At 44.5% G+C, this 25498-nt stretch overlaps 1 protein-coding gene across 2 annotated transcripts; it reads left to right on the forward strand.

The window, feature by feature from the left end:
• Positions 1-3410: 3410 nt before the first annotated feature.
• Positions 3411-25498, forward strand: LOC113437861 (START domain-containing protein 10-like). Of its 2 annotated transcripts, none has more exons than XM_087940949.1 (6): positions 3411-3660; positions 15801-15948; positions 18699-18802; positions 20690-20807; positions 23432-23484; positions 25149-25498. In XM_087940949.1, the coding sequence occupies exons 1-6, from the start codon at positions 3505-3507 to the stop codon at positions 25401-25403; spliced, it is 834 nt and encodes a 277-aa protein (XP_087797075.1). In that variant the 5' UTR covers positions 3411-3504; the 3' UTR covers positions 25404-25498. The 2 variants fall into 2 exon arrangements, with proteins under 2 accessions (XP_087797075.1, XP_026558830.1); XM_026703045.2 differs by having other exon boundaries at positions 25182-25498.

Consider the following 25498-nt stretch of genomic DNA (forward strand, 5'->3'; position numbering starts at 1 on the left):
ATAGCGAACTACAGATCCATAATCCACTGTAGCTGCCATTTTAGATGGGCAAGGCTTGGAATAAACACAAAGATGGGCTTTTACTTGTCAAAGAAGATAACACAGCTTTGCAAGAAGGGCTGGTGTAACCTGCCCTGGGTGCCTTTTGCTATTTGGGTTTGACACAATTTGGATAAATGTGTAAATGAGTGCATCTCAATAGGCAGAAAAAATGGTTAGAACAACTTCATAATCCTATGTTATTCCCCTCCGAATTTCTCAATATTAAAAGTTGGATGTGGACTGGCCTATCAGAGGTGTGCAATTAAAAGCATTAATATGAGCTATCTCAACAGGGCAGGCAAGTATAGTAAAATAAACTTGCCAGCTATATAAGGTCTGTAACTGGGCAATTAGATTTATTGGACCAGGCAAAAATTGAAGAAAAGACAAATGAAAACTTGAACAGCAATGGTATTTTGTGTGTGTGTGTTGTTAAAAAAACCCAGCAATGATGTGAATTCCTGGCAGGCTTGCCTTATTTGTCCTTTTATTATTCAGGAGGGGTTTATATTATCCCTTTTCCAAGGTTGTACAAACAACTCATATCAGTAACAAGAGTGTTTTCAAGCAAATGAAGAACTGGAATACTACTGTAGAAATGTGTCCTTGAAGCTTAAAAATTGGAAAAAAACATGACAAACCTTGGTTTAAATTATACAACAATGTCATCTATGACAATACCCATCACCCATCTCTGGGGCAAATGTATCCAAGGAGAGGTCCAGAGCCGAAAGACTCATGGATGGAGCATCTTCTAGTATAATCTGTCACTGGGTATATTGATCAGCCCATCACCAGCAGATAAAGCTGATTTTCAAGGGATTAATCCAAGGGGCCTTTCATTTTCAGATATGCAGACTAGTCCGTGCATGGCATGCCCTTAAAGCTCTTGATTCCTAACCCAAGGCTTTTAAAAGCTTTTATAGATAATTTCATGGTTTGGATCTTGGTCTACCACAAGGGTCTTCAAGCTTGGCAAGTTTAAGACTTGTGGACTTCAACTCCCAGAATTCCTGAGTTAACATGACTGGAGGTTGAATTCTGGGTGTTGAAGTCCACAAGTCTTAAAGCTGTCAAGTTTGAAGACCCCTGGTCTACCGTATGGCAGTTACTGAACCTTTGTCACTTTAAGCCTTGTGGATTTCCAACTCCCAGAGTTCCTGGCTGGGGAATTATGGGAGTTGAAGTCCACCCCGTTTAAAGTGGCCACGGTTGAAAAATCTTTTATCCTCTGTTGCCAATTCTGTGCAACTTCCTGTCTAATCAATGGAGAAGCAGTTAAGAAATTGGCCTAGCCTGCACAAGGAAATGTATGTGCACTCACCATGCGGAAGGCTTAAATTCCCCCCAAGCAAAACCTGAATTTCACATGTTCTCCCCCTTTTCAGCCAGAAAAGCCACTGGCTCAAAAGAAAAGTTGCTCAAAAAAAGAGCCCTTAAACAAGACGACAGTGTTTACACACAGCCCTCTTTCCAGGAGCAACTCTCAAGAGGAATTATTCTTGGAATAATTTCTAGCAAAAAAAAAAAAACACACCTCCCTCCCAACAGCAGGTGGAACTATTTTCTCTTCGACCTTTTGCAAAACTTGTCTAATCTGCCTGGTTCGGTGGTGGTTGGCCTTTCTCACACCCACGTTCTCTCTCTCTCTCTCTCTGGAGTTGTGGGTGGATTTGTTTTTTTATCGTTTTTAAATCACGACTTGTATTTGCTTTTACGGCACAGAGAGGAGTGTGGATGGCGAAACCAGACGATGGATAAGCAGGGGGCATTTAAATTTCGTAGACCCAGTTGAGAGCTGCAGCGGGGGCGGAACCTGGGGTTTTTCACCTCTCCTTCCTCCTTTTTCATTAAAAAAAAAACCACAAATATTTTACAGGCAGGTGAGAAGCTGCAGGTGAATACAGATTTTTCTCTCTCTTTTTGTAACTATTATTTATTTTCTCTTATTATTTTTTCCAATGCTTCTGTACCAGAGATAAATTCCTTGTGTGTCTAACCACACCTATCTAAATTTAGTATTCTATTCTACAATCCCGCCCTTCCTCTCCCAGTACAGGTAGTCCTCAACTTGCAGCAGTTCATTTAGTGACCAAAGTTAGGACAGCACTGAAAAAAGTGACTTAGGACCGTTTTTCACACTTTACGACCGTTGCAGCATCCTCCTCCTGGACATGGGATCACAATTCAGACGTTTGGCAACTGATTCGTATTTATGACAGTTGCAGTGTCCCAAGATCTCGTGATCCGCTTTTGTGACCTTCCGACAAGCAAAGCCAGATTCACTTAACAACCGCGTGACTAACTTAACAATTGCAACGATTCACTTAACAGCGGCAAGAAAAGTCATAAAATGGGGTAAAACTCAATGTTGCCTTTGGCAACATAAATTTTGGGCTCAATCGTAGTCATAGGTCAAGGACTACCTGTAATGTTTCAGGTTTTTTTTTTTTACTTTTTATTGTTCTCCCACTTTCACTCATTTTTACTTAAAAAATATTTCTGGCTCAGTTTTCCAAACTTTGCTGATAGTTGTCCTCTCTCTCACTCTTCCTCCCTCTTTCTCTCCCCCCTTTCCTCCTCTCTTCCTCTTTCTCCCTCTTTCTCTTCCTTTCTTTCCCCTTCCTCTTTCTCTCTCTCTCTTGCTCCCTTTCTCTTCCCCTTCCTTTTCTCTTCCTTCCCCTCTCTTTCTCTTCCTCCCTATTTCTTTCCCTCCTTTCCTCCCTCTCTTTCTCTTCCTCCCTCTTTCTCTCCCTTCCTCCCCTTCTCCCCCTCCCTTTCTCTTCCTCCCTATTTCTTTCCCTCCTTCCCTCCCTTTCTCTTGCTCCCTCTTTCTCTCCCTTCCTCCCCTTCTCTTCCTTCTTTCCCTCCTTTCCTCCCCCTCTCTTCATCTCTCCTTCTCTTGCTTCCCCCCACCTCTCTCTCCCTCCCTCCCCCTTCTCTCCCTCCTTTTCTCTCCCTCCCTCCTTCCCTCCCCTCCCAGCCGCGCGCGAGGCGGTTGCAGCGGGCCCTCCTCCCGGCCCGGAGCTTCCATCCCGGAACGCGCCCGGCGGAGCGTCTCGGCGTCTTAACAGTCCCGGCCGCCCGTAGCCCTTTTCCCGGCCGCCCTTGGAAACCTCGCCCGGCGCGGGGGCGGAGGGGCAGCAGCGCCTTCCCAGCCGCGGAGCCCCAGGAGGAGGAGGAAGAGGAGGAGGAGGCGGGCGGACCGGCAAGCGGGCGCTCCCGGGCGCGGCCAATCAGCGGCTGCGGAAGAAGCGGCAGCGCCTCACCTGCCCCGCCGTGCGCTCCTTCGGCCCCGGCCCGGCCCGGGAGCCTCGCAGTCCGTGCTGGGCAGCCGGGGAAGAAGCTTTGCCACCTGCCCGAGCGCCGCACCTGCCCCGCCCGCCCGCCCGCTCGCTCGCTCACCTGGGCGCACCTGGGGCTGCTCCGGCCGCGGCGGCTGAGACGGGGCGCCCCGCCTTGATGGAGCCCGTGCAGCTCCCCGACGAAGCCGCCTTCCGCGCCTTCCAGGCGGAGTGCGAGACGGAGCTGGGCTGGCTCAGCCGCTACAACCGGGATGGCATCGCCGTCTGGGGGCAGCTGCCTCCCCAGGGAGACTTCGCCGTGCACCGCGTGAAGGTGAGCCGGCCGGCAAGCCTCTCGGGGGGGCTCCGTGGGAATGGGCGGACACGTGTTAGCGGGGGCCCAGAAGCGCCGGCCGCGGGGAGGGCAACAAAACTGCCCCCCCAAAACACACGCACACACACACACACACATACACTCTGCTCCGAGTCTCCCTCTTTGCCTTCTTCCAAGACTTTGCGGGTCGGTGGCTTGTGTGTGTGTGTGTGTGTGTGTGTGTGTGTGTGTGTGTGTGTTTATTGCGTGTCAGTCCTCGCCTCCCCCTAAGGGCACATTCTTCCCGTGTTTTCCCGAGTGCCGGGTTAGCCAAGCGTGTTTCCTTGCGTTCACACTGGCCGCGTTCCGCGGAGCCATCCAGGGGCTCAGGCTTCGTCTGCTGGTGCTCTTGCAAGAGGATATTACGCAAAGACCTGGCATAATTGAGGAAGCCATGGTTCAATGAAGAAGGGGGCAGAATTGGAAAGGCAGCCTTTTACACCTTCCTGCACGTGTGAATCAAGAAAACTGGGGTTCCCTCCTGTCTGTCAGCAGCAGCAGCAGCAGCTGCCACATCCCTTCCTGGAGCTGAGGTTAAAGAGAAGCCAGGTGTGGTAGGAATGTAACAGAAACCTGATATTAAAAGGTTACGTCCAATTAGTTGTAGGAACAGAATTTTCCTGGCACTTGGTTATTATTTTCGTCTTCTTTTGATTCCTATTTATACTTCACATTCCTGTTCATGCACATTTTTCTCCCTTTTAATTCTTTGTGTTTTGGGATATCTCTGAAGTGCTACAGCCCAGGTCCTGTTTGGGATGTCGGTGAGGTAGAAAAGGATAGGGGAGATTCATAGACATTTTTCCCCCAAAATTTTATGTTTTATTATATAAAATACAAAGAAAAGAAAAGATTAAGGGAAAGAAAGGGAGGTGTGAGATACCAGGGGGGAGAAAAAAAAAAAGAAAGAAAAATAAAAGCATTAACTTCTGACTCTTCTTAGCACAGTACAGGATGAAAACACTCCAGCTTTTTGCCTTTACACATTAATATATAACTAGCCATATCTATAACGGCAAATATTTCTTTTTTTAAAAAAATTCTATTGAAAATTAAGTTTTAGAAAAACATTTGAATGTGGTGATCTTTTGACATATATCAGCAGTCTTTACACTCTTATAATAGCAAAATGTCATCAAACAATATAACATTTATTATATATATATATATTTCTTAAGTTTTCGCGGGTATTTGTATGTATGGTATTCAGCTTTGTTTGAGTATTTTCCCACGTCATTATAGTTGTGCTTTTAAAGTTGTAGCACAATATGAACACAATGCAGAAACCTGATGATGGCAGATAAGATTCTGCCGAAACATTGCTACAACTTTAAGAGCACAACTACAATGACGTGGGAAAATACCCGAACAAAGCTGAATACCATATAGATAGATAAATAGATGATAGATAGATAGATAGATAGATAGATAGATGATTGATAGATAGATAGATATAGATATAGATATAACACACACACACACACACACACACACACACACACACACACACACACATATATATATATATATATATATATATATATATATATATATATATATATATATATACACACACACACACATACATACATACATACATACACACACATCTATCCCTCCAATTATATTTTTTTTCCATATTTCATGGAATTCTGAAGTATCTCGTTCCTTCAGTTCTACCGTTAAGCTATCTAACTCGGTGCAGTGTAGAATTTTTTTTATTATTACTTCATCGCTAGGTGTTTCTTTTAGTTTCCATGTTTGGGCAATTTAAAATCTTGCGGCTGTGATAATATGAATAATTAGATATAAATCTGCTTTTTTAAGATTCTCATTTATTATTCCTAGTAGAAACATTTCTGGTGTATAAGTTATTTTTAAATTTAATATTTCTTCTAACCATACGGCAAATATTTCTGATCAACAAAACCAAACGTTTCATTTATTTTTTTTCATCACAAGCACAAAATCCAGAAGTGATATCCAAATGGGAATATATATTTTTGAATAAAATAATCAATTTAACCATTCCTGCTTTAATCTTCCTTGCTATGGAAATAGTATGTATTTCTATTTGCACCTAATTAATCCTTGTGAACTGTCATTATTTTTATTATTCATTGTATTCTTTTAAATTCTTTGACCTTACAGAAAGAAAAGTTCACAGATATTTTTAAAGCCGTGATTCTTATCAGATCCTGGATTATGAATCTCAGTCCAACAGGGCAAGCTGGGAGGTGTGTTAGGTGTGTTGTTGGTGAGGTGTGTGTGTCCGTTTCTAAGGATGCACTGTGCCAAAGCTCCCATGGTCCACATCCAGCTGAGTGACTGTGGATCATGAGAGTATCATATGTGGGGAAAAGAGAAAAATGATGCAGTAGTTGGGGTTGTTGAACAATTAGCTAAGACTTCTGAATGAGATCAAGAAAATATTTTCATGGTCTTAGATAATAGTTTCTCCTTTAATATCTGCTAGAAGCAGATACCTCTTCTTGAGCAAGGAACTCAAAAGTTATGTTAATCTAGTAGGAGGCTCTGATTAGAAGTACGCCTTAATTAGAAGTTGGGCGGTTAATGATGCTGAAATTACTAGGTACCAAGACATACCAAAACCTAATTTAAATTCTTACTTGGGCAGATAGTCTTATCTCATAGGCTTAACAATTGCCTACCTGACCTGAGTCACCCAAAAACCAAGATGCTGGTTTTGGTTAGACTTCGAAGAGCTCCATCATATTTAGGGCAATTTTATCTAACAGTTGTTTAGCTGTTTCAGTGGGTTTTTGGGGGAAAGGGTATCATCTTCTTTTTTAAATAAAGTTTATTAAATTTTCCCCTTTAAAAAAACAAATTCTATATAGATATAGATATATAGATATATATTATTTGCAGTTATTTGTGACATCAGTTATACCATTCTCCTATACATATACATACATATTATTTACAATTACACTTTTAAAGCTTCTACTTTTGCATTATATTTTCTTTCTAATTTCTAAGCAGACTTACCACTTTTCCCAAGCCATATAGAATTCTTTATCCCCTCCTGCAATTCCATTGTGAATTTGTTCATTTCTGCACAATCCATTACTTTTTTTTATAATCAGGTCATCTCAGGGATGGGATTCAAATTTTTTAACAACTGGTTCTGTGGGTGTGGCTTAGTTGGTGGGCATGGCTTGGTGGGCATGTGACTGGCTGGATGTGGCCAACTCAACATCACTCATATCAAAGCACGCATCTCCTCGCCTGGCCTCTAATGTCTGTGGGGATGCTGCAACAGTCATAAGTATGAAAATGGTCATAAGTCCCTTTTTTCAGTGCCATTGTAACTTTGAATGGTCACTCCATACAAGCAAAGTACCAGCAAAGGAGGAAAAAAAGCTCCAGAGAAGTTCCTGAGACAGGAAGTCTAGTCCTGCCAAGAATGTGATAAGGGTTAACAGAGAGGCAGTTTCTGTAAGCAACACCAGAATGTTTCCTTCCTGCCTTTCTTACAGGTTTAGGCCAGGAATTTCTTCTAACAACCGGTTCTCCGAACTGCTTAGAATATTAACAACTGGTTCTAGAGAATAGGTACGAACTAGTAGAATCCCACCCCTGGGTCATCTGTGGGTGTACTATCTAATTTCCAAGTTTGAGCATATAGTATACTATCCGCTAAGGGTGTTTTCTGAAGGCCTAACCATTTTCACAAAGATACTTAAATAGACATTAGTAATTCCTTGAGTTTTGGTTATTTCAGTAGTTGCGTTTCAAAAGTAATCCGTAGGATTTTAAATGAGAACAAAATAGTTTGTTAGATTTATAAGGCTGCCAAATCGGAAGTTGTGACTTATAATTAAAGAAACAAGACCAACAATCCAATACAGAAAATAAACAATCGTTTGGAAAAGTCCATAATACTGTATAGTTCTTAAACCATCATTTATTGCTCAGCAAAGTCTAAAGATATTTTGAGCCATGACTTGTCAAAAGATGGTTTTTCTCAGTTAAAAAAAAAAATCTGGAATAAAAAAATGAAAACTTCTCCAGTTTGAGAGTGTTTGCTATAACTGTATATAATTTTTTTTTTAAATGACCATAAGCAATAACTTCAAAATAAGAAACTGCAGTAAAATAAATCAGGGTCGGCTTCTTTTCACTGTTATTCAGCCTGCTCAACTTCTGGCCAGTAATAACATGTTTTTTCCTCGACTTAAAATATCCTGGAACGGCAAAATTGATCTCATGTTTTCTTTTAATTTCCCAACAACCCTTGAGGCAGTCTAGGTCGAAAGAATGGAAAGTTGTGGATTCTGCTGTTCATAGAGTGCTAATTTTCTTTGAGGTTTCAAAAGATTAGAAGGAACTGTAAATTGTGGTTTACTGACTAAACTGTATAGTCATGCATCTCCTCCCACCCATAAATTTATGCCAGATTTCTCAGACCTTGTAATCTCCAAGTGTATTTGGAGAATGGACTGCAACTTTGAAGGAAGGCCCATCTGAGAGGCAACAAACCAAGTAGAAATATCGTGCATCCTAGCTTCTTTTTTAAAAATACATATTTTTTTATTATTATTTTTCTTAAATATACACCCATATTGTGTGTGAACAGAGTTGGTTTGGGGTATCATTCATATTGATCCAATTCATCATAACAATATTATTGATCTCTATCACATTTATCAAATTTAAGTAATCCTCGTTATATTGTTCAAACATACATACCCTGAACCTCGCCCTTTTCCAACAAATCAAACAGAATCCAAAAGGAACAGAAACCTTATAATGCTTTTACAAAATAATTAGCTGTGATAAGCAACAAGGTCATAAAATGGGGCAAAACTCACTTAACAGAAATTTTGGGCTCCGTTGTGGTTGTAAGTTAAGCCTGTACTTGTTTTCTTGAAAATGCATACAAGTATAAGAAAGTACTGTATTTGCCAAACTAAGATTGGTTTCTTTCAATGTCGTTACCAATAAAGGAGAATATTTGTAGCTCAGGGTTGAAATGAGAGATCCTTGGTGCTTTCTGAGCTTGGTTGTTTTCTTGCAGCCCTGATGACGTTACCTAGTTGGGTAATGAAATGTCTGCAAGAAAACAGCCAAGCTCAGGGAGCACCAAGGAGCCCTCAAAGTCATTGTTTGTTATAGGTAGCAGAGCAGGGGTTGGATTCTACCGGTTCAGACTGGTTCTATGGAACCGGTTGTTATGATTCTGCACAGTTCGGAGAACCGGCAAATCGTGCCACTGGCTGGCCCCGCCCTGCCCACTTACTCCTTACCTGGCATGCACACCATCAAACTTGCCTGCGTTTGGTAAGTTGCTATTTTTCCTTTTTTTTTTTTTACCAGACCATCAGCTGTTCTACTGTGCTGAAGATTTAGATTAGCTAGAAAGCAGGAAATCATTGGATTTTTTTTGCTTTCTAGCTAATCTACAAGCAGAGCTGAACCTTCCTTAGTAGTGAAGCTTCTATTTTTCAGTGCAGACTCAGGTAGCAGATTGCAGAAAGGTAGATCTCTGAGTGAATCTGTGATTCTGTGAGCAACTCAATCTGCCTATCTACTTTGCCTGATTTTGGGTAAAAGTTGCTCTTTTTTTAATAAAAAATTCAATACTTACATAAATATTTATAATTTTACATACAAACCACACCCACCCAGTCACATGACCACCAAGCCACACCCACAATTTAGGCCACACCCACAGAGCCGGTTGTTAACAAATTTGAATCCTTCCGCTGTAGCAGAGCTATGGAGAGAGATCAATTCTGAAATTAAAGCATGATTTTGAATAAGAATAGATGTGAACTTTGTACCTGCTGGGAGCAAATTTTTATGTTTGTCAAATAATTTTCATAGTGGGATGTAAACAACTGCAATAGAAAAAAAATACAGTAGCAATTTTCATAGTGAGAAAAGAATTTTTGTACATTGTGAGTATCCCAAGAGGACACTGAAAACGTTATGAGAGTCAGTTGTCAAGCATCCAAATGTAAATCACCTGACCGTGCAGATGCTGCAGTGGTCATACCTGTGAAAAACGATTATTAAGTCACCTTTTTTCAGTGCCATTGCAACTATGAACCATCACTAAATGAAGTGTTATAAGTCAAGGATTACCTGTATATGCTAGGATTTGAAAGCAACACAAGACTAAATCTTATGAAGAGGAGCACTTTAAAGCAGGTGTGTTTACAGATTACAGATCAACAGAGTTGGAAGGGACCTTGTAGATCATCTAGTCCAGCCCCCTGCCACAAGCAGGAGACCCTACACCATTTCTGACAGATGGCAGTCCAGTCTCTGCTTGAAAGCCTCAAGTGATGAAGCTCCCACAACTTCTGAAGGCAACTTCTGTTTCATGGGTTGATTGTTCTCACCAGCAGAAAAATTCTCCTTATTTCTAGGCTGAATCTCTCCTTGTTCAATTTCCATCCATTATTCCTTGTCTGGCCTTCAAGTGGTTTAGAAAATATCATGACCCCCCCTCCTCTCTGGAGCAGCCCCTCAAATATTGGAAGACTGCTATCCTGTTTCCCCTGGTCCTTCTCTTCACTAGACCAGCCAGGCCCAGTTCTTACAATGGTTTAGTCTCCAGTCCCCTAATCATCTTGGTTGCTCTTCTCTGCACTCTTTCTAGAGTCTCAACACCTTTTTAATAGTGTGCTATTAGTACCTCACTTGATCTTTCTGGACTCAAAAGCCCCTTCATAGTTGGGATAATACATGTTAGATCTGGAGGTTTCTGGATACATTCTGCGCACCTGTTTTAAATCGTATTTTGCTCTTGGAATCCAGATTTGTGCACAGCAGTAACAAGCAGAGCCTGCTAAGCCTCCGATTTCCTAATCTTCCCGTGTTCACTCACACTTGATTTACAGGAAAATCCAGTAAAAAATGTCTGTGGTAGCAAAAACATAGTTCAGAAACAGAAAATCATAGATTACCCCTGTCATAAAAATTCTCCTTTTTGCTGGCTTCTAATTCTAATCTATGCCCTCTTTGCAATGTCGCTCTTGAATTCTTTTTAGGTAATAATTAGATGAGCCTGATGAGAAATGCCCTTGATGAGTTGTTGAATAATCCATGGAGAACATAGGATTTACCCCTTGTTCTGAAGCCAAACAAAGTCACTGTTTTACTAGTCAACCAGGAAGTTGGCCAACAGAGATCAATGATTTACAACGAAGCAGTGGCGAAAGAGCTTCAGAGCTTCTACAGCGGTTCGTCTCAAAGTAGAGAAATAATGCGAGAAGCTGCTCCTTTTTCATTAGCAACAGGCCAGGTAAAAAGGGCAAGATTTAAGGGTGGGAAAGTTGGGTTGAAAGCTGAGTTACAGATACAGATAATCAGAATTGGAAGGGACCTTATAGGTCAGGGGTCTTCAAACTTGACAGCTTTAAGACTTGTGGACTTCATTTCCCAGAATTCCTCCTCCAGTCACGTTAGCTCAGGAATTCTGGGAGTTGGAAGTCCACAAGTCTTGAACTTGCCAAGTTTGAAGACCTTCATTGTAGGTCATCTAGTCCAACCCCTTGCCCAAGCAGGAAACCCAACCCCCGTGATGGCGAATCTATGACACGCATGCCGCAGGTGGCACGCAGAGCCATTTGTGCGGGCATGCGAGCCCCACCCAAACTTACCTGCACTGCATATGTGCATGCGTCTCCGCTAGTATTGGGCCTCCCAGAGGCTCAAGGGAAGCCTCCGCAACCTTTGGAGGCCGAAAAACCGGCCCGTTTAGTCACTTCTGATACTTCCGGTTTCATCACTTCCAGTATTTGGAGGCCAAAAAACAGGCCTGTTTTTCGGCTCCCAAGGCTTCAGAGGGTTCCCTCGAGTCTCTGGGTGGCTGAAACAGGCCGAAAATCAACTGGGAGGCATGTGCATGCGCAGATAAGGGGGCAGCAGGGGGGGTTGTTGCACAAGCATGTGGCGCATTGCATTGTGGGTGCAGGCATGCATGCTATTACACGTGCTTTCGGCCCACCACAACAAAAAGGTTCGCCATCACTGCCCTACACCATTTCTGATGGATGGCAGTCCAGTTTCTTCTTGAAGGCTTCCAGTGATGGAGCTCCCACAACTTCCGAAGTCAACTTCTGTTCCATTGGTTGACGGTTCTCACTGTCAGAAAAATTCCTCCTTATTTCCAGATTGAATCTCTCCTTGTTCAGTTTCCATCCATTATTCCTTGTCTGGCCTTCGGGTGCTTTGGAAAATAGCTTGACCCCTTCCTCCTCTCTGTGGCAACCCCTCAAAGTAAATTATTGCTCACATTATTAAAAAAAAATTTCTCAAATAAAAAGTTCGTCTTCCTCTAGATAAAATAAATAAAAGAGCAAGAAATACAAATACAGCAGTGAGCAGAGAATCGCATCCATAACCTTGTGCTTTTTCAAGAGGAAAAGTAACACTAAATGTGTTTCAGGTGCAGAAAGTGACTCCTTTAAATAACGATTCATAATTAAAATACAATCAAAAACCCCTTTGGGTTTCTGATTTTAGAGGTGTCCAAAGCAAGAGAGATAAACTGTCATAAATTACTCATAAAATACGTATGTCCTTATAGAGCAGTGGTCCCCAACCACCGAGCCCCGGACCGGTACCAGTCCGTGGATCATTTTGTACCGGGCCACCTATTTTGCTTGGGCGCCACCATCTTGTTTCGACGGCGCTTGAGAAAGTGCTTCCGGGTGAGCTTGTCGGTCGTCGGTTGGAAAGCGGAGTTTGGGTGCTGAAGGAATCCTTGTGCTTTAGTTTCGTCAAAGTGGGGGGTGGCTCCGTCCCGATGGCAGTGGAGTCTTGCGTTACTCAGGAGGAGATTAAGAAAGAGCCCAAAAAGCCCATCGGCCGCAAGAAGGTACAAAGGAGGAGTTGAAGGTGGCGGGCAGAAGCGGGGGATGGCTGGCTGGCCGGTCGCTCGGCTTGCCTTGCCTTGGTCGTGCGTGCTGATGCCGGTACCGGTCCATGGATCAGTCCGTGGATTGTACTGGTCCGTGGTACAAAAAAGGTTGGGGACCACTGCTATAGAGCATTGCTTTCTTCAACCTGAAGCCCTCCAAATGAACAGGATTACAGGTAGTCCTTGACTTACAACCACAGTTGAGCCCCAAATTCCTGTTCTCAAGCCACACAGTTGCTAAGTGAGTTCTGCCCCATTTCTTGCCATGGGGATGCTGCAGCGGTCGTAAGTGTGAAAAACATCTCTAAGTCACTTTTTTCCCAGTGCTGTTGTAACTTTGAACAGTCATTTTTGCAGTCCCACTGTAACTTCATCCGGTTACTAAATGAACAGTTGTAAGTCGAGGACAATTCTCCTTCATCATCATCATCATCACCACCACCATAAGAACCAGTGAAGTCAGGTGTTGAAGGTGCTGGATTGGGAAGGTCCAAGTTCTTCCTCAGCCGCAAGAAGCTCCCTGGGTGAATTTGGGCCAGCCGTGCTCTTGTCAGCTGAACCTTCCTCACAAAGTGGACCAAAACAGGTCTCGTCCTGCACTTGGATATAAACGTATATACCAGGGGTGGCTAGCCTTTTTCGGCTCCCGTGCCGATAATTGCGCTCGCTCGCATGCCCAGCATCCAGAAGGCAATGCATGGTGGGGGCCCCATGCCCTTGCGCACGTGGGTGCATCTTCTGCGCACTCCACTCTGCCCCCTGAGCATGCACGCCAGATAGCTGACAATCACACGCCAGATAGCTGACAATCACACGCCAGATAGCTGACAATGTGTGTGTGCACATGCGCAGTGGGGCTCTTCCGGGCGACCTTTCGCATGCCGGGGGAAATGGCTCTGCACGCCACTTCCAGCACTCATGCCATAGGTTCGCCAGCATGGCTGTACATCAAAAAAAATATCCTAGCATGTTGTATTTTTGGAACTTATTTCTAGTGGCACTACTGATTCTTTAACAGCTTTGTTCCCTATGCCATTTGTCCGGTACACTTGCAAGATTCAGACAATCAGATTAAACAGAGTTGGAAGGGACCTTGTAGGTCATCTAGTCCAACCCCCTCCCAAGCAGGAGACACTACACCATTTCTGACAGAGGGCAGATTATTCTTACTGTCAGAGAATTTCTCCTTATTTCCAGGTTGAATCTCTTTTTATTCAGTTTCCATCATTATCCCTTGTCTGGCCTTTGGGTGTCTTGAAAAATAGTTTGATCCCCTCCTCTTTTTGGCAGCCCCTCAAATATTGGAAGACTGCTCTCCTGTCTCCCCTGGTCCTTCTCTTCACTAGACTAGTCAGGCCCAGTTCCTGTAATTGTTCATCGTATGTTTTAGTTCTCCAATCCCCTAATCTGAACTAGACTGGGTTGTTGTGTGTCATATATAGAATATATGTCGGTATATGCATATTTTCCTATTAATATTTTTGTCATGTTTATGAAGTGCATGTGGGGAGTGGAGACCCTTTGAGAGTTGTATGCAATGAAATTTCACTTTAATGTATGCCGATTAGTGTACAATTAAAGTGACAATCAAGTTATTCTAAGTATATAATATGTTGTAAAACTTAAAAGAGGATTGCTGTTGGCTTATAGGAGGAGGTAGACGTTATCCAGAGCATGCCAATTTGGAGAGAGAAATGGTTTTCAAACATTGGTTTGCTAAGGGACAGAATTTATTTTCACAGCCCCATAGTTTGTTCAGGTGACTTAACACTGCATTTCACTAGGTCATCTCATGCATCCAGTCTAACCTGTTATTTTCCTAGATTGTGTGTGGGGGGGAATCATTATGTTGGAATGTTTCCCCATCATTAACAACATGGATCCTTTGCCAACCAAACTTTTTATTGCTTCTAAAGTCGACTCTGAAAATCCATAACTTGGATCTCTTTGGATTCTTTCTTCCAATTAGCATCATATTTATTTATTTTTCCCTTTGGTTAAATGGAATACTCAAGGCAGCCATCGAATGCACAAAAAGGCCAAGATCTCTTTCAAACATTTAAACCAAGAAATATGCCCGTCATCCTTCCCTGCCTCCTTTGACTCTGAATCTGACCCAAAACTATCAAACTATCACCACTGATCTGTCAGTTTTTCTCTTTCAAAGCCATTTTAGGGTGATCGCTTTTCATGAAAAATGAAAGCCTGACTTTGGTTTTGCTGATGTTAAATGTGTTGTTGGAGAAATGGCTAGTATATTTTATTGTAGAAAAGTAAACAGTTGAGGTTGTAATGTTATTTGTCTACTACTGTGCTAAAAAGAATCAGAGGTCAACACTCATTTTTTTTTTCATTTTCCCCTTCTACCCCATACTTTCTCCTTTTCCCCTCGCCTGGTTATTATTTTAATTTCCCTTTGTATTTTATACCCTGATAAACTAAGAAAAACATTTTGATATATAGATTGATCATTTTTTTGCCACATCTGAGAGCAAAGAGGGTTACAGCACTAGCTGCTAGGCTTACATACCGCTTTATAGTGCTTTACAGTCCTCTCTAAGCAGTTTACAAATTCAGCACATTCCCCGCAACAATCTGGGGCTTCATTTTACCGACATCGGAAGGATGGAAGGCTGAGTCAACCTTGAGCCGGTCAGAATCAAACTGCTGACAGCTGGCAGAGTTTTCCTGCAGTACTGCATTCTAACCACTGCATGCCTCTATGGTTTATTTGTACAGGGTTTATATCAGTGGTGGTATGCTACCGGTTTGTCTTGGTTCGGCCAACTTGGTAGTAAAAATCACTACCTGTTAGGCCAGCCAGTAATAAAAAAATGCCTCCGACAATCAGCTGAGAGAATAAATGACAGAAAAGCGCATGGGAGGGTGGCAGGGTTGCTTCTAGCTTTTCACTTCTTCATCATCTCAGCTGATTGGCTTGTTAGGTGCGTGTGCATTAGGAGCATGCATGCACACACATGCGCGATCACCCACTGAACTGGTAGTGACTAAGGTAGGATCCCACTACTGGTTTATATCCCGATAATGTCTGTGAGAGCCTCTGTGTAATAACACTGGTGACACTAGAGAAATTACAGGGACAGAACTCAAGATTCAAGACCATAGAGCCAACCTAGAACAACTTGATCTCAGCACTGTCGTTCCAGTGACTCTTCTAACGTTGCCTCTCCTTCGGTCACAGGGCCGTGTGAACATGCCAGAGGTATCAGCGGAGACCGTCTTTGATGTCCTCCATGACACCGAATACCGGAAGAAATGGGACTTGAATGTTATAGAAACCCATGAGATTGCCCGGCTGTCTGATAACGCTGATGTGGGATACTATTCCTGTGAGTAAAAACCTAGAAGGTTTCGTGATATTAGGTGCATAGTGTTCTTAACCAGGAGATAGCAGGATTTGATTCTTCGTTTTTGACACCCAGGTTCAAAACTCGGTAGGGAGAGAGTTTCACTCAAATTAGGGGGGAAATTGTCAAACTTTAGGCCTTTTATTTCTGGTGCCTTTGAGTCAACTCTTGACTCCTGGCAATTGTCTAGATCAATGGTTGCCAACTGGCGGGCCAGGAACCACTAGTGGCCCGTGAGAAAATTTTGGTGGTCCACAGAGAAATGTTCCCCTCCCCACAAAGCAATTAATCCAGGCTGGACAGGAACACAAGTCTATGCCGCCCACATGGCCCACCCACCCGCTGGTCCCCCCTTTGGCCGAGCGCAAACCTTCCCTTGAGTAGAGCCACGCGAGCTGGAACTGGAAAGTAAGGCCGGGGAGGGAAATCCGCCCTGGAGTGGCTTGTTGACATTGGTGGGAAAGTCTGTCCCCTATTCCGGAGCTGCAGTAGTCACAGGACTGGCCCTTGGGTCATCCCGGAGCAGCTGCTCCTCCACCCGGCCTGCCATGGACTGGAGGAGCTGCTTCAGGATGACCCAAGGGCCAGTCCTGTGACTACTGCAGCTCCGGAATAGGGGGCCGACTTTCCCACCAACGTCATCAAGCCACCATCAGTCAAAATTCATATAGTGGTCCACGGGATTTGAAATTATGAGTTTGGTGGTCCCTGAGGTCCAAAAGGTTGGTGACCCCTGGTCTAGATAGTTTCGCATTTTGCATTTTTCCTGGCAAGGTGTTTTGGATGTGGTTTTTTTTGGGCAGAGAGAGAGTGACCGGCCCAAGATTCCCCATGTTGACTTTGTGCCCAGGGCAAGACTAGAACTCACTGTCTCCAGTGATGCCTTAACCACTATCCTGAACTGACCCTCTGTGTTTAGGGCCTCAAACTACATGGTTCTCTGAATGCTAGAATTAAAGTGGAACCAGATCTAGCTAATTTAGGCTTTTGGGATGACACAGACAAGACTGAGATGGCCTTAGTGGATGCTTCTGGGATTTCTTCTGGAATTAGAGGTAGAAGACGTCTCGATACCAGAAGCGGGAGACCTTCTTTCTCAAGACCTCAAGCACTTTCAGAAATTTGCATCTCTGTATCCCGGTCTGCTTAGCCAGACCTCACTAGATCCTAAAGTGGCCAATATCTGCTGATATTTCAGATCCTTGGAGGTAGAGAAGAGCATCTGCCTTCTGGGTGGCTTATATTTCTCCCTCCAGAACGAGCAACAATGCACATTATGCACAAAATATGCTGTATGGTGCCTAAGGGGATGGCCTAGGATCAAAGCCAAAGTCTAGACTACGGGGATGGACCAGACCAGGAGTGTCAAACTCAAGACCCGCCTGCGGGGTGCTTAAATCTGGCCCACGGAAGCCAAAATGGGGCACAGGGCAGTGTATGTGGACCCCCTGCGCCCCATTTGGGCCAGCAGGGTATCCCATCTCACCACCTTCCGAGCAGGCCGCAGAGAACTACAATGCTTATCCAGTCCTCAAAAAAATCCACTTTGAAATCTCTGGACCAGGGCTATGCTTCAAATATTTTTACCACTGGTTTGGTCTCCGTTGCTCATTGGCACTACCAGCTTGGCCAAACCGGGCCGAACCAGTAGAATACCACCACTGCCTTGGACTAGACCACAGCTAAAGTGTCTAACCTTGGCAAATTTAAGACCTGTGGACTTCAACTCCCAGAATTCCGAGCTAATAGGACTGGAGGAGGAATTCTGGGAGTTGAAGTCCACAAGTCAAGTTTGGAGACATCTTCTCTATAATGTCGCTTTGAGGGTAGAAGTTGAAATAATTTATGTCCAGGATAAAGGCAAGAGGTTTGCAGAATTCTTCCAAAGCTTTTGGTCTCTTCTCCTAACAAGGACAATAAAATAGAATTCATTGTTTGTAGCAGTATCCTTATTTCACCTGATGGTATCCAGTCCTGTCAGATCAACCTGCCAAATTGCTAGGTATGCAAATTGGACGTCCTTGACATAATAATGCCAGCACATAACAGCGGCCTCGGGTTGGCAAGGCTCACCTGGATGATAATAAGAATTAACCTTTTCAGAATTATGCTTCTGAGTGCCACATACCCAGAGGGCTATTAACAGGTTAGAGAGAGTTTAGAACAGAGGTCCCAAACTTGGCAACTTTAAGACTTATGGACTTCAACTCCCAGAATTCATTGCTGGCTGGGGAATTCTGGGAGTTGAAGTCCACAAGTCTTAAAAGTAGCTTGGAGACCTCTGGTTTAGAGGAAGACAACAAAAGATGATGCAAGGACTGGAGAAACTGCTTGTGAAGATAGCCTGGAGAAATTTGAGGAGTTCAACCTGAAGAAAACAAGACTTTAAGAGAAGCCTGATCATGGTGTTCAGATGCAAAAAGAAAAAGAAAAAAGATCAGAAACTCTAGTTTTGCAGAAGGCTGGATTGGACGGTATTTCTGCTCCCTTCTAGCTCTACATTTGTGTGATTTAAATCAGGGGTCTCCAACCTTGGCCACTTTAAGCCTGGTGGCCTTCAACTCCCAGAATTCCCCAACCAGCAATGAATTCTGGGAGTTGAAGGCCACCAGGCTTAAAGTGGCCAAGGTTGGAGACCCCTGATTTAAATTATGTTCCGCCCCCGCCGTCTTTTCTTTGTGTTTTAATCTCTGGCTATCAAATTGATTCACCTTTGCTACCTTCTCGACTAGGGAAGTGCCCCAAACCTTTAAAGAACAGAGATGTGGTCACCTTGAGGTCTTGGCGAGTCTTGGATAAGTCATATGTAATCCTCAATTTCTCTGTCAAGCACCAGGTAAGTCAGCCACACAAACACATAAGGGGGTCTCTGTGGGTAGTTTAGCAATACAGAGGGCTTAAACAGATACAGGCCGTCCTCGCCTTATGACCACAATTGAGCCCAGAATCTCTTGTTGCTAAGTGAGACATAGGTTAAGTGAGTTTGGGCCCATTTTAACGGCTTTTCTTGCCACCGTTGTTAAAGTGAATCCCCGCCGTTTAGTTAACACGGACGTTAAGTGAATCTGGCTTCCCCATTCACTCTGTCAGAAGGTCGCAAAAGGGATCCCAGCACACTCAGGTGGGCTTCAAAAAATTGCACAAAGGGTTCTCTGCCCAGTTGCTGGGTGGGCATGGCTATGGTGGGTGTGGCCTAGTCGGCCTCCTGCACCACAGTGGGGTGGGATGGGGGGCTTTTTTGCTCACCCCGGGCTCCGGAGGCTTTCCTCGAGCCTCCGGGAGGGCAAAAACAGCCTCCCCAGGTTCCAGAGGCCCTCTGGAGGCTGGAAACGGGCCCATTTCCGACCTTCCTGAACTTCTGGAAGGCCCGTTTTTCGCCCTCCCCGAACCTCCACGCTCCCTCTGCACTCACCTGCATCCAAAACGGGGACACCTGGGAGGGGTTGTAGGGGCCAACCAGGAGTAGGATTTGGGGGTTCTCTGAACTGCACAGAATCGTAGCTAGGGGCTCTCCCGAACCCACGCAAACCCCACGCTAAAGTTGCTAAGTGTCTATCTTTTGACCATGTGACTATGGGGAGGCAGTCATAGGGTGTGAAAAATGGTCACAAATCACTTTTTTATCAGTTCCATTGTAACTTCGGTTACTAAATGGACTGTTATAAGTCGAGGACTACCTGTACATAGTACGATTTGCACAGCCTAGTACACTAGACTGAAACGGGCCCCGTCGTTTTGCTTTCATGACATGGTGGGAACCTCCCCTTGGCTTAGCATAAATAATCATGATTTGGGCATTGCAAGCTGCCGTGTTACAGTTTCTTTTCTTAACCCGGATTTGGTGGGTTGTGAGAAATCAGCACAAGTGTGAGTTGAGCACTGGAAGTATCTGGGAGAGCTGCCCTCTGCTGGTAGATGTGCTTTTCTTCCACAACAGAGTCCCTGGTGGTCAGTGTTGGCTTTGCAGGTCCAGAGCTACAAAAATCAGTTCGGTGAAGACTGTTCTGACCCAGCTCTCTGAACACAACAAACCCTCTGAAGTGAACTCAAAAGATTCCTTTATTGGGAGCACCAATAGGCAAAAAGTTTCTCTCTCACCGCAGGCTAACAAGTCCGACCGGCCGAGAGATGGCTAGTTGTCTGCCACATTTATTCATCTCCGCCCCCTGGCTTTTATCTCCAGAGCTAGGGTGGGCTTCACTAGCAGTGGTGGCTCTTCCGTCCCAAGGACCAGCCCATAGATTTTCACTGCTCTCCTCTCCTCTGCCTTCTGTGCATCTGGCACTGGACCCAGATGTTCCTCCTCTTCCTCATCAGCCACCTCCAGACCTGATTCTTCTGTCCCAAGGACCGGCCCATAGATTTCCACTGCTCTCCTCCCCTCTGCCTTCTGCGCAGCTGCGTGTCAGTCACTAGACCCAGCTGTTCCTCCTCTTTCTCATCAGCCACCTCCAGACCTGCGGGCTATTGATTCTCCATCTGAGGGCTGACAGACAGCCCAGGCTTTGTCTCTGTCTCTCCCTCTCCGCCAGCTCCATTCCCTCTTCCCTCTCGGAGCTCTCAGGTTGCCTTGATCCTAGTCCTGACTCCCACACCTCCTCCTCCTCCTCCTCTGATTCAGCTGCTGGAGGGGCCAGCAGCCAAGAGGCCATGACAAAGACTGGTCAAAAGACTCAGACCAAAAACTCAACCCCAACCCATTATTTGGCTTTCTCTTGTATAGAAATACCCTCCCCGCAAGGACCTTGTCAGAGCTGTGTCACTCTTAGCTGGATACCTGGTGCAACCAACTGGACCTAGCAGCTGCTGCTTGACTTATTTGGCTCAGGTAGACCCAAAAGGTAAGGACCCGTTTTACAGGTAGATGTTGCCTTTATTTGGATCCGAAACAGGAAAGGTGTTTTAGACCCAGCGCTCTTCTCATCAACAGCACCCATAAGCATTCCCACAATGGATTTAATTTAAAATAATCAGCTGCTGCCAGGAAGTAGCCTGGGATGAGAGCCACTTCAAACATGGAGTTTTGCCAAGGTAAACTGAACTGTACGTGCAAGATACCCTAAACCTGCTTCAAGACCAGATCCTGAGCTGCTTATGTTGTCCTGAAGATTGCTTGGTCAACCGTTCCAAGTTTTCGAGGAGGACCTCTGGCGGCGCAGTGGCTAAACTGCAGCGTTGCAGGCTAACTCTGCCCACTTCCAGCAGTTCGATCCTGACCAGCTTAAGGTTGACTCAGCCTTCCATCCTTCGGTTGATAAAACGAGTTCCCAGATTGTTGAGGGCAATGTGCAAACAATGCTCCCATTGTAAAACTGCCCAGAGATTGCTGCTAATCCCTGTTGGGCTGCATGTAAGATTAAATGCTATTATTACTGTCTGAGCAAGAGCCCCATCCATCCATCCACACCTACACACTCATTCCATCATTCATTGTGGGAAGCTCATTAACTAACCGCTCCAACCACAACAGCTAAGAGTGGTTTTCATCCGTTGTGGCGTAAGGCTTGCAGGAGGCATTGAATAAGTGTGGGAAGCGTGTTAGATTTCAAGAAATTAGCACGGGGAACAGACCTGATCTACCAAATGAACACCTGAATGTCATATAAAGTCTGTGTATTTTAGTTGAGGCCCCGATCCAAGTGCTTTTTAAATCTTGTAGTTCGGGGGGGGGGGGCACAGTGTTTGTTGGAGTTGTTCTTATTATTTATTTACTTATTAAAAGTCTAGGCCACCCATTTTACCTTCAGAGCCATTTTTTTAAAAAAATATATTCCTATTGCTGTGGCTGTCTTGGGATCCTAGTCACTGAAATAATTCTGGATTGTATAGAATGGGCTATTTGACACCATCCTGAATGTAAACAAAAGGATCCAGTTCCAAATTGGGTGGGGGCCAGGGACAATCCTTTCCCCCCACCCCAGGAAAGGCCTGGCTCCAGGGTCTCTGCAAATGTGTTTCTTCCTCCTGATCATGTTCTATGTATGAGCCACGGTGGCGCAGTGGTTAGAGTGCAGAACTGCAGGCTACTTCTGCTGCCTGCCGGCTGCCTGCAATTTGGCAGTTTGAATCTCACTAGGCTCAAGGTTGACTCAGCCTTCCACCTTTCTGAGGCTGGTAAAATGAGGACCCAGATTGTTGGGGGCAATATGCTGACTCTATACACTGCTTAAAGAGGGCTGTAAAGCACTGGGAAGTGGTATATAAGTCTAAGTGCTATTTCCATTGCTATTGCCCTTCCTTCCTTCCTTCCTTCCTTCCTTCCTTCCTTCCTTCCTTCCTTCCTTCCTTCCTTCCTTCCTTCCTCCCTCCCTCCCTCCCTCCCTCCCTTCCCCTTTTCTTCCTATTGAGTTGTGGTGGGGCAGTGATTAGAATGTAGTATTACAGGTTAACCCTGCCCGCTGCCAGGTGTTCGATCCTGACCGGCTCAAGGTTGATTCAGCCTTCCATCCTCAAAATTGTTGGGGGCAATATGCTGACTCTGTAAACCGCTTAGAGGGCTGTAGAAGCTCTGTAAAGTGGTATATAAGTCTAAGTGCTATTGCTAAGGAGGACGTTCTGTCACAATTATTTCATTGTAGCTGTCCTCCAAGACCTTCATGAATCCTCTTTTTGGTGCAGGATTCTTTAGCAGGACAAGCAAGCAAAGAGATTTTTGAGTGCTGGGCAACCCCTCCACCCAAAACCCTTTCTAGCTTGTAGAGTTTGAAGTCTAGAAACAATTTATATCTCACTTCAAGATCCCTCTGCTCAACAGGTCTTTCCTAGAAATGTGTGTTCTTTCATGCTTTCTTCTTTCCCCTTCCTGGTCGGCTTTGGCGTCCCTTCACTGCCCTTTCCCAATCCTCCCCAGTTCCTTGGTGGTGCTTTCTTCCGCTCTGGTTTTCTCCACTTCTTCTACAAATATGCTTCTTGGAGGAATTTCATGTGAGTGGAGAGCTGAGCGGTCATTGTACCAAAGGGATGGATGGACACTTTCCGTGTGGGACGAGGGTGAAATTAAACTTGATTGAAGCTGCCTATCAGGATTCCAGCAATTGCCCTAATTAAATCATGAGCCAAACTTCAAAAAAAAAAAACCTTCAAAAGATTTATTAGGAGCGACATGCTGGCATGACCTGTATGAAGCCGACTCTGAGACGTGTAATTTACAATCCCCTCTGACCCTGTTCCCCAACCCCCCCCAAATCCCTCTGGGTGTATCATAATTCAGATTCTCCAATGAAACAGGTTCATGGGCTGGGTGTCATCAATCATGCTCTCCAATAGAGGATTTTCGCACCCAGAATACCCGGTTGCTTCAGTTACAATCTTTGTGAGATACGCTTGGAATGTGTTTCTGAGTTCATTTGCCGTATGCTCCTTCAAGATTCCCCCCCCCCCCATTTCTTATGGCAACTTGGAAACAGGCATAGGAATGTTTTATAAGTTGACAGTGCATATATTTTCCATTTCTTCTCCAATCTAGGATCCCTGCCTAAGTGGGTTGTGAATAAAGCATCTCAGTACCTGGCGCCAAAGGTGAGTTGAGGCCTCACCTGTTTGGCTGAGCTGGTTCTCATCATGAGTCACAGTGGTTTCCCCAACACTTTATTGATTTAAATGAGACCAAGGAACAGAAAGCTACAGTCTACATTTATCTCTCCAGGGCAAGGTTGAGGTTGCGATATTGATTGGCAACTAGAGCAAAGGTATGAAATGGAGGTAAAAATTGTAAAGGGAGAATAGAATTGTCAGAGTTTGCAGCAATCCAACCAGCACACAAGTAAATAAATCAGCAGGATTCGTTTATAGAAGAAACTTGTTTATATACAATAATATAAAACGTGATGCATGTATACAATACCCACGCAGCTTTTGCAACGTGGTAGCAAGTACAAGAAGCAGAAGCCAGAACCACCAGAACTCAGAATCACAGAAGCTCTATATTTATACAGACCAGTTACCCTAAGCCACGCCCAGTCTCCAACCTGTCAGGTATGGCTCACAACAGGTGCTGTTTCTTAGTCACCAAACAGTTCCCATTGGCTGAGTTGTTGTTATGGCTAGCCCAGCTCGTAATTTCTTATATACTGACAAGAAGAGAAGTAGGGAAAGGGGGGAAGGGAAGGGAAGGGAAGGGAAGGGAAGGGAAGGGAAGAGATGGAAAGGGCCGTGGATGTCTTCTAGTCCAACCCCCTGCTCAAAGGAGACCATTTCAGACAGGAGACCATTTGTCCAGTCTCTTCTTAAAAATCTCGAGTACCCACATTGATATCTGCTTTTATTTTACTCAAACACTTATTACCAACTGAAACTCCAAAAGATTCCAGATTGGATTTCATTTAAATTTATGATTTGTAAAATATGTTAGTATAAAATACCCTCCGGTGGTACCTTTAGGAACGTTGGTTTTGAGCTTATATCTTTTTGCTTATATCTCATTTTAACACATCACTGCACGTGGGCAGGCACATTTTATTGTTGACGTGTGGGATGAAGAACTCGATTTAAATTTAGATTCTTACGAAAATGGAACAACAGCAACAGAAACAACGACGGCAAAATTGAGAAAGATTAAAATCTTCCCTCCCTGTTCCCAATTTTTTTTTTAAAAAAAAAGCATGTTAGAAGGTGATGGGAAATGTGGGGGAAGAAAGAAGGAGGGTGGAAAGGGGTAACAGAAATAACAGAATAACAGAGAATTGGAAGGGACTTTGGAGGTCTTCTAGCCCAGTTTGAGTTTCAGTGCATAAGCCTTAAGCTTTTATAATATTAATTATAAAATTATCTTACAATATTAATAAGCAGGTGGAGCTTTAGTAGCATTGTGGTATTGTCTACATTGCCTGCAAAATGTTGTGGTTCGCGGCAGCCGGTGCAACATGGCAGCGGAATTGGACAGTGGGGAAGAACGGGGACCAGTCTGGGAGTCTGAGGAGAACTCGGACGAGGGTCTTGCGTCCGATGCAGAGATGGAGCCAGGACCATCTGGGAGTGGGGTGCTGCCTCCGGAGCCTCCAGAATGTGGCAGCAACGAGGCAGAGGAACAAGGGGAGCCTGTTCCCAGTGCGCATATGCGCAGAGCTGCTGGAAGGCCAGAGCAGCTGAGACAAAAGCCTTGGTCAGAACGCCAAGAACATTGTGAGAAAGAGAGTGGACTTGCAAGCTTTTTGCTCGTTTTCTTGTTTACTATCTTGACCCAGGTTCTTTCCCTTTCTTCTCGCCCTACGCTTCAGCTTATGAAGAAAATGTACAAAGCTTGCCTGAAGTATCCTTCCTGGAAGCAGCAACACAACGCGGGCAAAAAGCCTTGGTTGCATCCCGAGCAGAGCCTTCTTCCCACCATGCCCCTCTCCGAACTGTCCCTCCAACATGCCTCCTCGCTGGAGAACATCGACGAGAGCGGCTTGACGGAAGCCAAGGAAGAGAAAGGAGACATCAGCGGTTCAGAGAATTGATACCAATTTGACTTTTGCTCACTTTTGAGACTTAGCACTCGCCAGCCAGCTGGCTTACCCAGTTGGTTTTACAATAAAGGATAAAAAAAGAAAAA

The sequence above is a fragment of the Pseudonaja textilis genome, chromosome 12, assembly GCF_049901715.1.
Source record: "Pseudonaja textilis isolate UNSWEBS1 chromosome 12, rPseTex1.2, whole genome shotgun sequence".
NCBI lineage: Eukaryota > Metazoa > Chordata > Lepidosauria > Squamata > Elapidae > Pseudonaja > Pseudonaja textilis.